Genomic DNA, 13,346 nt, shown 5'->3' with positions numbered 1-13,346 from the left:
CCTCCCATCTAGTTCATTGACAGTGATGGGGGGGGGGATCCAACCTTTCGACTGGAACCCTGGGTGGCTAGCTGCATCTCCAGAAAGTTATCATTGGCACCAGAGTCGAGCAGCTCAAGCAGGGGTATGTATAGCTGGTTGTGACACAGTGTGGCTGGAATTTGGAGATGAACTAGGGGGACAGATGAATTGCCCCCTCGCTACTTGTGAGCACCCCTTTATCATTGGAGAGGGCAGGTAGCCAAGAAGTTACCCAGTTGGCTGCAGTAGATGCGCTTGGCCACCTTGAATCTTTGGTCATGCTCGACAGGAATGAGGTGATTGGACAGGAGTGACCACAGGGGATCTGGGACTGCTGGGTCCAGATCTTTCTGTTCTCACACAGAAGCAGAACACAACTCAAGGATTGAGGTCAAACAGGTATCATTGAAGATTTGGATAGATTGCGTGGGAGAGAGGTGTGGCCGAGTCCGGGATTCAAACTCTGGTCAGCAGCGTGAGAGTCAAGTGCTGAATCAGTGAGTCACAGGGAAGGCAAAGCAGGGCTAGGCATAGCAGGAAGTGAGCAGGCAGTGAGCAGGCAGGCTGGGTGAGCTGTGGACCTGGAGCACAAGGAAAATACAGAGACCGTGACAGGATAATGTGATGAAAAAACACTGGCAACAAACATGGGAAAATAAGTGTAAATAGGCCTGCCATGTTAACACAGTGGAAGCCGTAACGATTTGGTGAGGAGTGGCTGAAGAACCAGGGTTTAATACATTGCTGATTGGAGTGTAGATGAGGAACAGGTGTGTTCAATGATCCCACCAGCGAACGGAGTGAAGTGGAGTGCTACACTCACGCACAGAAATTAAAGGGAGAAAAAATATTGGAAGCATGAGGAAGGGGAAAATGGCCCCACATGGTGCAGCCTAAAGATCAGTGAGATTGCTTAGGATGGTACCACTTAAAATCCATAAAGATGGCTTTGGACCTCAATTCATGTGAACAGATATCCTATGATGGCTAGGACTACAACTGTTATTATAGCCTTAGCCCTGCAATTACCACAAACAGTTTTGCACTCAAGTCTCCATCAGTGAACAGTCAATAAATTCAACAAAACAATCTTCATGTAAAAACTGTAATGAATTTTCCTGGTTACACAATTGCACTATTTGAGCATGTAGTATTAGCACATTTATAGAAGGGATTTATTTATAATTGCACTATCCATGGTCACCCAGATGAGGATGAGGATCACTCTGCACTATATGTTCAATATTTTTTCATTATTTTGTCAAAAGTTGTTTTTTATTCCATAAATGACCATTTTTATTTCATTGTAAAAGCATCTTCTAAAACCATGATAAAACCCATGATTTAGCCATTGGATTAAAACATCCATCCATCCATCCATCCATCTTCTATACCGCTTATCCTTTTCAGGGTCACGGGGAACCTGGAGTCTATCCCAGGGAGCATCAGGCACAAGGCGGGGTATACCCTTTTTCTTTTTTTTTTTCTTCAATTTGTGTCAAATTGCTGGGCAGAAAAAGTCAAGTACTGTTATTGCGACATGTTTTTATTAAATTTATGTAATTCAACATGCCATTTTGCCTTGAGGACATTTGGCACTATTATACTTCCATAGAAATGGGCTTTTCCCCAGACCATGACAACTACATGGACTAGTCTAACATCTTGCTGCCTGGATGTTCCAGCAGGCACATAAACAAGCTCCAGTTAGTCCAGAATATAGATTATCCACACTGCATTTGTCAGTAAAGTTATAAAATACACTTAAGGAATCAACAAGTTTTCCTCCCAATAAAATGCCTTTGAAGGAGATCATATCTAGGGGTGACATTAAGTAACTGTATACCATGATTTCAAAATCTGAAGTCATTATATACTTAATGTTATGCCAGTACAGAAAACCTCACAAAATATTGAAAGTGTTCTCTCCTTGCTACAAGGCTTTTAAAGCACTGTAACTTACCATAAAATTATGAACGTAATAATCACAGAAACTGTAATTTTCCACATTATTTTGATACTGAAATCTAGGGGTGATTTTTGAAAAAAAAAACATTTAATGATTGTAATAATTAAAATAATTGAATACTTACAAAACCACTGCAGTGTTATGCTTTTTAATTTGATCGTCTAATCGTGAAGCTGTTAACAAACCCTCTGATTGGGTTCATACCACTCTACTCTCAGTTGCAGCATTACGTCTACAGAACATCTTTGGATTCTTGTTGCTCTTCTGTTCCACAACTCATTAGTTTAGCTCCAGCTGAACAGAAATGGAAACATGTAAACCCTAGCTACCATGCATTACATTTAACATGATATCCTGTGTGTGGGAGTAGAGCAGTTTAAGAGGTCTTTTGTGATCTCTTACCTTTTAATGAGCTGTGGGCATTTCAGCAACGATTGGTCTGATCAGTGGGTCGAGCTGCTGCGTAGGCTACAATGAGCACTCTTGAAACTGCTGACATTATGCAGAGGCCCCTCATGTCAAACCACACAAGGTTTGTTAACCATTGTGATCTTCAGATGATAATGTTGTCCCTTTCATGCCTGTCTTCTGGGTTTTGCTTTTAGTACTGAACTTCCCACCATGCTGTTGTTCACTGTTTATTGCTCAGCAAATGATGATCTCTTTGAATGTTGGTCAAGAGACGTCATCTAGGTCACAAATGAGCAGCACTCAATTCAATTTCTAGCACTGATTTATCATTTGTCCTTTCCCTGTTTTTGCTTTTCTGTCTCTTAAACTCACATCAGTAACTTAATTCTGTCTCAAAAGCTGTTCCAAGGAGTCACGGTAATCAAACTGGCATTTGCCTAGTGCTGTTTCACCAAGATAAAGTAATCATTGAGCCGCATTGATTACATGGCAAAGCTGTTTGATGGACAGTTGGATAATCCATGGACTAAGACCTGTGGCCTTAGCTAAGCTTGGTGATCAGAACTTGATAAATGCCATTGCTTAGGATTAACTTTTTATCACAGTCTTGTATGCCCACACACTCAACATCACTTAATCCATACTTATATGGGAAGTTGAATGCATTGTGAGCACTGCCATAGACCATTATAGTGATTAAAAGTCTCTCATTCTCTTCTTCCTATCTTCTTAACTTGATTACAAAGCAAATTGCACCTGTATATTAATGAGCCTATTCTAATATATTATAATTTCTACAGTAATAACTAATTCACAAGGATTTGTATACAGGATGCTCCATATGAATAGACTTTAGATAATCTGAAAAATTGTGGATAATCATTGATATGGTGATGCTTCCTATATATTTAGCATTTTTTGAAGGGGTCTCCAGTGTCAACCATTTTTAACAGTCAAATGTAAAGCTGTTCTACTATACTTCTCAATACAGGGACGTCATCAACTTCTTTCGTAGATGTAGTCATTTAAACAGATTGTGTTGTGCTTTAATAAAAAAAAATGTTCTGTGGTATAAGAGAAAGAAAAACATGCTGTAATTGGAAAATAATCAACTTTGGGCTTAATGTCAGGGTGTCACAGCACCCCATTGATGATTATTTTCCTATAACAGGATGTTCTGTTGTGTTTTTATTACATAAGTTACTCTTTCCCTCTTCATTCTTTACCTTTTATTGACAAACGAGGGAATGAGTAGTGGTGGTTGGTAATGTTTTAACTGTTGCCTTTTAGTTTCTCATATCTTCCAAAAAAATATCTATACTTTATCAATAACATTAATAATAATTCTAAAACAAACAAACACACACACACACACACAAAACTTTAGTGAATTTGTACTCATCAATATAAACCTATTATGCTAGGAATAAATAGTCTGTGATCTTTGGCTTATAAACACATATAAAGTAGTGCAGTGAGGACTGAGATTTTGAAAATGGAAAGTGTGTGAGATTGTGAAAATGGCAAGAATCATGTAATTTGTAGCCACTTTCTACATTTTTTAGGCAAAGTGTTCCAAGCAGGTGTTGTTTCTCTCTAATGTGCTAATTGTCTTCAGCTGCATGCAGTTAGCATTAAAATGATGTAGCACTTTCAGGGTGGTTAAAATTGGGATCAATCCATCGATATAAAAGGCAATGATTAAAATGAATTGAGGCAATAATCATAAATTGATTATTATCCATAATAATTGGTTGTTAATTATAATCGATTATTAATCAGTATGAAAAAATTACAGACAACTGGTGAGTACAAAATTATTCATATGTTTAAACTGATGTATAATGAACTTAGCAAGATGATTTGCCCTTAAATCTGATACTTTTAAAATAGTCATTCATAAATGAACAGTAGTATTACCCTGGTTTCTGAACAAAGTTGGTCACATGTTGATTGAAGGCTACTAAATCAAATATTTGATCATTGTCTTAAGAATCAAAATCATATTGTATCATATGGAAGCCTGAGGTTTACCTTCCTGGTGTCACATACTGTAGGTCATTGCTAAATTTCATTAATTCATGCCTAAATTTTATTAAATCATGTACTGAATGAGCAAAGAAGAAATCATACTTATTCAGCTTAGTTTAGCTACATAGTCTCATACCTCTCTTTTCTTTTTCTTCATTAGGGTCTATACTGGATTATGCATATTAGTATTAGGTCAGTTGGTATTGGTCAATTATTATACAGTATATGGCCAAAGGTTTGAAATCTGTGCCATTTGTAGCACCATTTCATGTGTCATTTGATAGAGTGTATCAACTTTTTCATTTACATTTACATTTATTCATTTAGCAGACACTTTTATCCAAAGTGACTTACAAATGAGGAAATACAAGCAAAGCGATATATCACGCAGAGAACAATACAAGTAGTGCTACTATACAAGATCTTTAATTGAGTTCTAGAAGAAGCAAAGTGCGCAGAGTAGATGTGTAAGAGCCAGAGTAAGGTTTTTTTTTATAGGGGTTAGTTAAGTGCTCACGGAAGAGGTGGGTCTTTAGTTGTTTTTTGAAAATAGTGACAGATTCTGCAGTCCGGATTGAGGTTGGAAGTTCATTCCACCACTGAGGGAGAGTTAGTGTGAAGGTTCTGGAAAGGGATGCTGAGTAGACACTAATAAGCGTCGGTCATTGATCGATCGCAGATTGCGTGAGGGAATGTAAGCCTCAGGAGAGAGTTGAGGTAGGAGGGTGCTGTTCTGGACAAGGTCTTGTACGTGAGCATCAAGGCCTTGAATTTGATATGGGCGGCTACAGGAAGCCAGTGGAGGGAGATGAAGAGGGGTGTGACATGCGTTCTCTTGGGCTGGTTGAAGACGAGGCGTGCTGCTGCATTTGGAATCATCTGAAGGGGTCTGATGGAGCTGGCTGGGAGGCCCGAAAGTAGTGCATTGCAATAGTCCAGTTTTGATATGACAAGAGCCTGGATTAGTAGTTGTGTAGCTTGTTCGGTGAGATAGGGTCTGATTTTCTTGATGTTGTACAGAATGAACCTACAGGACCGTACAGTTGTTGAAATGGGATCTGTAAAGGTCAAGTTGTCATCAAGAATCACCCAACATTCCCGGCTGTCCTGGTTGGCTTGAGTGTGGGTGAAGCCGAGCTGTACAATGACTTTATTAATAGGCACTGTTTCCAAATATGTCAAAAAAGCCAACAATTCCATAGGGTGTACTTTTTTTTTCATATGACTGTATGAGTGTGTTAGTCAGGTGTCCACAACCCTTTGATCATATAGTGTATCAAATGCTAGTCAACACTGGATGTGTTTCTAAAGCCTTTTAGCTCATTATAGATAAATCTAAATCCATCCAGATTTCTGTAAACCTGCTTTGTGACAATGCCCATTGTTAGAAGCACTGTATAAATAAAATTTAACTCAAAAGGGAACCCATCCTTCTGAGTGACACCTGCTAGTTAGAATATAAATCATTACTCTACTACAATTGTACACTATAGTGTCAAACAGTTGAAAGTGTGTTGGAAAGATCTTCAGTGCAAGTATCAGGGTCATTTTTGATTTCAGTAGCATTTTAGCTTCAAGTCTATAATATTGTATAAATTTATGTTGGAGTGGTTTGTACGTATGAAAGGTTGGAGTCATTGCTTTGCTGGCGGTCCTTCTGGGGTCATGGCTGGTCAAATTGTGATGGCTAAACACAGCTGGAGGAGGCCTCATGCTGTGCTGTGATTCAGACCCATGAAATATTGATTGGTTTACTTTCTTTGATCCTCCACACACTCTAACTTTCTCTTCATGCATGGCTCTTAAAAACTAGAAGTGTACACTACCAAATCTGTCTTTGTGAGAAAATTCATTCATTCATTCATCTTCAGTAACTGTTTTATCCTGGTCAGGGTCTGAGTTTATCAGGAAAAAATAACATGCAGGGATGTCATGCCGGTGTTCAGAACACAAAAGCGAGGATAAAATTCGTCACTACACTTACAAAAGTGGCAAGGTTATCTGGAAATTACTGTGAAATCTATTTTAAGTGCCTGGTCTGATGGGACCTTCAATTCTGTTTATTATGGTTGAATTGCCAGGTAGCCCTTTTCCTGCAATTATGGATGTGTCATAAAGTTCTAGGCTAGAAGTGTTGCCAGATCTGTTTGACGATGGCACTGCATGCTGTGAGTAATTTAAATGTGTTTGTACTCTCAGCTCCAGAATTATTGTCACACTTTTAAAAGGTTAAAAGTTTAAAAAGGTTATGGAAAATATATTTTGGGGTTAATTAGCTTAATTTCACTCTGGAAATATGTTTTTTTATTTTGAAAGGCACATAAAATCATATATATATATATATTTCACAAAACTCCTGCATTGCATCCTTTTTTAATGAGTCTCATCTCCTACAGACAGGACAAAATATTAAAGACCTGCTTGTCAGGAGTGTATTTAATAGATCTGTCCAATAGAATCTGTGGCACTCATTGCAACTGTTCTAGCTGAAAAATGTCTAATACAGCCAGGCTCTCTCTTAAACCACAGGCTCTAAAGCATGGTTCTTCACTTCACATGGCCCTTTTTAGAAAAGATTGAAGAAGGAGCAGTCTTTATCACGCAGTGCTCTCCATGCAACACCACAGGAGTTGTTTATTGTCTCTCCCGCAGGATGAAGGAGATGCAATCACTGTACATTGAAGAACCCAAGAAGAAAGACTGGCTGATCATTTGTCAAGCAGCTTTGTACTATCAGCCTGTAGGCTGATTGGCATCTCTAAATTGTCCATAATGTGTGAATGTGTGTGTGATTGTGCCCTGTGTTAAGTTGGTCCCCTGCCTCATGCCCTGAGTCCCCTGGGATAGGATCCAGACTCCCCACAACCCTTTGTAGGATAAGCAGTACAGAGAATGGATGGATTTCTGCAATAATAGATGACAATAATACACATATATTTATGTACAAATACTGTGTGTATATGTAAAATAAACCATATTATTTATTACTAGATAAATGTGTTAATGTTAGTAGTTCTTCTATGATTTATTCTGTATTGCTGTCCACAGAACTTACAATGTGAGCAAGAGGTGATGCAGCTTTTTCAGCTGATGGCTGTGCTATTTGTAGTGGTTCTCAGTGGGAATGATTTCACCCTTCCTGACAACCTTTCAGTGTTGAGTAACACACTTGAACAATTGGACACAATTGGATGTCTTTGTATGCTGTAGCATTATAAATTCCCTTCACTGGAACTAAAGAGGCCAAACCTGTTCCAGCATGACAATGCCCATGTACACAAAGTGAAATCCATGAAGACAGGATTTACCAAAGCTAGAGACCTCAACCCCAATTTTGGGATGAACTGGAATTCCAACTGCACCCCAGGCCTTCTCACCCTACATCAGTGTCTGACCTCACTAATTTTTTGTGGCTGAATTAACAAATCCCCACAGCCACATTCTAAAATCTAGTGGAAAGCCTTCCCAGCATAGTGGAGGTTATTATAACAGCAAAAAGAGGACTAAATCTAGAATGGGATGTTCAACAAGCACATATAGGTGTGATTGTCAGGTGTCCACAAACTGTTGGCCATATAGTTTATATGAGATCTGTGGTTAAATCATACTCAAAGATTTTCTTTTGTGGTACTTTTTCCTTCCCTCCCTTAGGCAGGAAGCTTCACAAATGAACTGATATTTTGAGTAAACAAAAACACTTTCCAGGAAGTGAAACCTAGGTCACTATGAATCATTGACCTTACAAGATAATGAGCTGTTTAATTTTTTTTTACTGTACTGAGATATTAGAGGTACGTAATACATGGTTATACACTGTGAACTCTAAAATTAGATGCCATTAAAGACATCAAAGCCTTTAGACGCTGCTCACCCAACCAAGCTTTAATTGCTCTGAAGTCTATAAAAATACGTGAACAACCATGGAGTGTCATTTCAGGAGTGTTCAAAGGCATTCATCACTGTTATAATGTACCACAGATATACCAGAATGTTTATTAGCCTTTCTACAGTCTGTTCAAATTTAAAATCTTGTAGGTAAAGGCACAAAAAATACTACAAACCTTTATTCATCAGGTAATTAGAATGAAAGTAATATGTGAGAGAAAATACAAAAACAGGGGCTATGGTGGAGAACAACAGTTGTGAGTTTTTTTTTCCCCCACAGCTGTTTATTTTTATATACAGATGGGTGACACATTAAAGAAACAAAAACATACAGTGTGTTAGTAACATGCTGGGACATTGAGAGCCACACTGGTGTTTTGTCACTCTGGTGAATCACCTCTGCTGGTGTTTTGATGATGGAGGTGGAGAGCTCTTCCTAACATGTTAGTCCAAAATCTACTATAGCTGAATTGCATTCAATTGCATTCAGATCTGGTGACTATGTAGGCCATAACATATGATTTATATCATTTTAATACTCATCAGCCCATTCATTGAGCCCTCATGAAATTTTCATGGGGGCACGGGGTCATCAATCCCATCCCAACATCCCAGAGCTGAAGCTGTTCTGTACAGAGGAATGGGATAAAATTTCTCCAAGTCGATGTGCAGGACTGATCAACAGATTTGTTGCAGTTATTGCTGCACAAGGGGGTCACACCAGATACTGAAAGCAAAGGTTCACATACTTTTGCCACTCAGAGTTATGTAATTTTGCATCATTTTCCTAAATGACCAACTATAATATTTTTGTCTCATTTGTTTAATTGTTTTTTTTTTTTTGTCTACTTTTAGGACTCGTGTGAAAATCTTGTTGTGAAAAATTACATTTTAGGTCATATTCATACAGAAATATAGAAAATTCTAAAGGGGTCACAAACTTTCAAGCACCACTGTAGAGTGGATATAAAAAAGTCTACACACCCCAGTAAAAAATGGCAAGTTTTTGTGATGGAAAAATTTTAAATAATGTCAGAACTCTTACCACCCTCAATATGAAATTAAAACATATAAAATTGAAAAAAGAAATAGTGAAAAACAATCAGAAACATTTTAGGGAAAAATAGGGGAAAAAAAAAAGTATAATAACCTAGTTGCATAACTGTGCACATCTCTAAACTAATACTTTGTTGAAGAACTTTGTGATTTTATTACATAGCTCAGTCTTTTTGTGTATGAGTCTACCAGCGTGCCACATCTTGACTTGCCAATATTTTCCCACTCTTTCTTACAAAACATTGTAGATCCATCAAATTATGAGGGCATCTCCTGTGCACAGCTTGCTTCAGGTCACCCCACAGATATTTAGATGGATTCAGGTCTGGACTCTGGCTAGGCCATTAAAAAATGGTTAAGCCATTCCTTTGTTGATTTGGATGTATGATTTGGGTCAGTTACATGCTGAAGAAATTCCTTTTCATCTTCAGCTTACTAGCAGACACCTGAAGGTTTTGCACTAAAATTGACTGGTATTTGTAGCTAGTACTAATTCCCTCCACCTTGATTAAAGCCCCAGTTCGGAAGAAAAGCAGCCCTAAAGCATTATGCTGCTACCACCATGCTGAGTGAGTATGGTGTTCTTTTGGTGATCTGCTTATTTTTTGCACCAAACATACAGTACCTTTTAGAATTGGTCTCATCAGACCATAACACATTTTGCTACATGGGTTGGGTGATTTAGTTGAGCTTGGATGTTTTTTGTAAGAAAGGGCTTCTGTCTAGCCACCCTACCCCATAGCCCAGACATGTAAAGAATACGAGAGACTGTTGTCACATGCAGAGTAATGTAATAAATTTATAATGTTTTTACACACCATTTCACTGCTAGTTCAAATATGTGTGAAAGGTTTAAAGTTCATGCATATACTTTCCTGTTTGTGGCGCACCAGCCATGGACAAACTGGTGTACTCTCACCACACATCTTCACTGTGTGTGCAACAGTTTTTGTTCTGCCATGCATACAGTAACAAAACAGAACCTTTAAGCTATGCCAATGCTATGAGAATCTTAGTACTAAACAAACATTTATTTATATTTTTGAGGTGTGCATCTACTTCTGTGTAGATGAATAAACTATGAATAAACTATGAATAAAATAAATGTCAATAAAACTCAGTGGCATGTTTGCAATGTGCTTTTTATTCCATACATATTTGACATAGTCCTAAATTAATAGCTGTATGCGTGCACACGTACACACACACGTACACACACACACACACACACACACACACACACACACACACACGAGTAAATTACTGCCACAATGGGGGAAAAGTGCTGTTCTTAGAGATGCTCTAGGATTTATGTGGTTTTCATTTTCCCTGTGTGATCTCTTAGGCTAATACAGTAAGGCAATCCAGTCTCATACTGCACTCGCAAACTGTATAGCCTACTGACTTGACACACTTTAATGCCACACGTATTTTGTTTGTGCTTGTATTTTGTTCAGTCCGGAAACAGAGCTGATCCTTATGCGTTCAAACAGTTCCTGGAGTCGAGGGTGATAATGACGACCGCCTCGCACCGGAATGTGGAGTCCCGCATCAGTTCGCAGCTTTGCAGCTCCGGCAAAACGTCCTTCACACAAATAGGCTGCATTGAAATAAAATAAATACATAAATGAATGTATGAACAAATCAATAAATACATAAATAAATAAAACATCACTGCAACATAGCACTGCGTTTGCACATAAATTCACACGAGCCAGTTTGCGCATGCGCAGTTTGTTTCCAGCGTGGTGCTGAAAGAACAGCTCTGAACTTTCTGAAGGGGCGCACAGAGACAACGCCTGATGTTTTGTTTTCGCAGGGGATTGCTGTTAATGTGGAGAGAAGACATAAAACGGAGATGAATTGGTTTTGAAGCTTAAACTAGCAAAATACGAGAAGTGGCACCTTTTTCAACATCATGCTGTTTGTATTTGGACAAGCGACACTGAGCAGATTATTTTGTGATGAAGTGTTTCTCTTTTATATGGTACATGCAATAAATAGTTGACTTCTGGTTACGTTTTCTGTGAAACTTGACAATTCATGATCATAGCTGATCCGAGTTGAGACTAAATCTACAGCATGTGCGTTCAGTCCTAAGCTCATTTACTGGTCTGTTTCTTTTATTACTGCAATTTTAGAAAGCACTTGTTTCTGGCCACTTAGTAGAAACAAATAGATTTGTGTTATGTCTCACGTGCGAATCTCTTTGGAGAAACAAGGGAAATGAATAAACATAAATAATAACAGAGGGCTTACCATCTTTTTCAGAGCGAAGTTGCGTGAGTTTATCTGTAAGACCGCGTTATTTTCGGTGGTCTCTCCGCTGTCGCGTGTTTCCGCTTCATCTCTTCTGATCGCTGATCTCCGGATTCCTGATAGCAGACCCGATGCTCTACCGACTGAATAATAACTGGGTCCGGCTGCTTGTTTGTACCAGGCTTCGGCTGGTGTGTGAACAGCAAGCACGCAAATGGCAAGAAAGAGCAAAGCACGCTCGTCAAACTTCCCCATGTTGAAACACCGAGGAACAGAGACTCAACCCCGCTTTCAATAAGCTCTCAAATGTTTCTTTGCCCCGTAATTCGGGCTTTATATAGGCTAGCTAGCAGCCCCCGAGGTCGTGTTCACATTTCGTCAACTTCATTTCTGTGATGATTCATTTCCGTTAAGATCAATAGAGCCAAGTCCCGTGGTACCTTCTGAACACTCTCACAGAAAAAATGAGGGTACGACCCTCAAGGACACACCATTTCTACTATGTAGCTATCTTTTACCTAGGCGCATTTACCTGTAAAGCTTTACTCTAAAAAGTAATTATGTCCCCAATCATATTTAAATTAATTATTATTAATAATAATTGCATATTTATTTATTTAAAGGTACATCATATCCATGTTTCCATGTGAAAGATTAATATAAAAAGGTACAAAAATAACCACCCCAGGGACATGAAAATGTACATTTTAGTACCTTGTTTCATACAAGTGATATGAGGGAGGCAATTATGTGGGCAGGTTATTTTCCTCATTTACATGCCTCAGGTATAGTGTAGCTAATCCACGACGGTTATATTTAGCTTGATGGGTGTCAAGAGAAGGCACTTTTGATTTTGTTTTGTATTTATTGTGGCGTATTTATTAATGTGTGTGTGTGTTGGATATATATGTAACAAATTGTTGGGTGGTGGTGGTTTATGAGTTAATAATTGAATGAATGTGGGACAAAATGTCCTTGAAACCTTGGCCAGATATTTGTATTGATATGCTTTCAGTTGAAAAGCTTGTCTAGTTATTGTTGAACATCTAGAAATTTAAAAGGCGGAGTGCTGAGGCGAGGAAACCAAATGAGAGCCGGTAAGTCAGCGTTCATCACCATTTAGTGTTAATGCTGCTGAAAATGCCTGGCCGAATTTGTGATATTTGGGCAGTGAGCTCTCGAAATTGTATTCATTGGAAAACTAACTGGCGGTGGGTAAAGGCTTCAAAAGTGAAAATCATGTGCTTCCTTAGTGTTGGACTTATGGTACTAGTGTCATGTGTTTATGGTGGCTGTGAAATATGGACTGACGTTATTGTATAATTCTCTGGGTCTGCATCTTCTCTGATATGGTTAGCTAGCTGGATGCTGTGACCAATCACAGTAGGGATGAGTGGAGTTATCAGTTGGAGTTGATAACATTACTTTAGCATACATTTACATTTAAGGCACTTGGCAGACACCTTTACAGAGGTACTTACATTTCTCATTTATACAACTCAGCAGTTGAGGGTTAAGGGCCTTGCTCAAGGAATCAGTAATAGCAACTTGGTGTTGGGATTTGAACTCATAACTTTCTGATCAGAAATCCAGTGTCTTAACCACAGCGCTACCACAACCCCCAATACTAGATATTCCCATTCCCTTTTTGAAAGTTAACAATAACATAGCATTACAGCTGTTCACCATGATGTAATACAGAGAGTGGGTTAAT

At 38.5% G+C, this 13,346-nt stretch overlaps 1 protein-coding gene across 1 annotated transcript; it reads right to left on the bottom strand.

The window, feature by feature from the left end:
• Nucleotides 1–10,417: 10,417 nt before the first annotated feature.
• Nucleotides 10,418–12,154, bottom strand: LOC128625328 (neuropeptide B-like). The gene is made up of 2 exons (XM_053653548.1): nucleotides 11,633–12,154; nucleotides 10,418–10,973 (listed from the first exon to the last, which is right to left on the bottom strand). Exons 1-2 carry the CDS (start codon nucleotides 11,885–11,887, stop codon nucleotides 10,851–10,853), a joined length of 378 nt encoding a protein of 125 aa, XP_053509523.1. The 5' UTR covers nucleotides 11,888–12,154; the 3' UTR covers nucleotides 10,418–10,850.
• Between the last annotated feature and the right edge of the window lie 1,192 nt (nucleotides 12,155–13,346).

This window comes from Ictalurus furcatus, chromosome 2 (genome assembly GCF_023375685.1).
Source record: "Ictalurus furcatus strain D&B chromosome 2, Billie_1.0, whole genome shotgun sequence".
Classification (NCBI taxonomy): domain Eukaryota; kingdom Metazoa; phylum Chordata; class Actinopteri; order Siluriformes; family Ictaluridae; genus Ictalurus; species Ictalurus furcatus.
Note: the sequence above shows the minus strand (reverse complement) of the source record. Positions and strands in the feature narration are given on the sequence as shown.

Excerpts from the sequence above, each read along its gene's own strand:
- LOC128625328 (XM_053653548.1), bottom strand. The coding sequence starts at position 11,887 with ATGGGGAAGTTTGACGAGCGTGCTTTGCTCTTTCTTGCCATTTGCGTG. Across the intron at positions 10,974-11,632 it reads ACTTCGCTCTGAAAAAGATG|CCTATTTGTGTGAAGGACGT; the intron begins GTAAGCCCTCTG and ends ATTTCAATGCAG.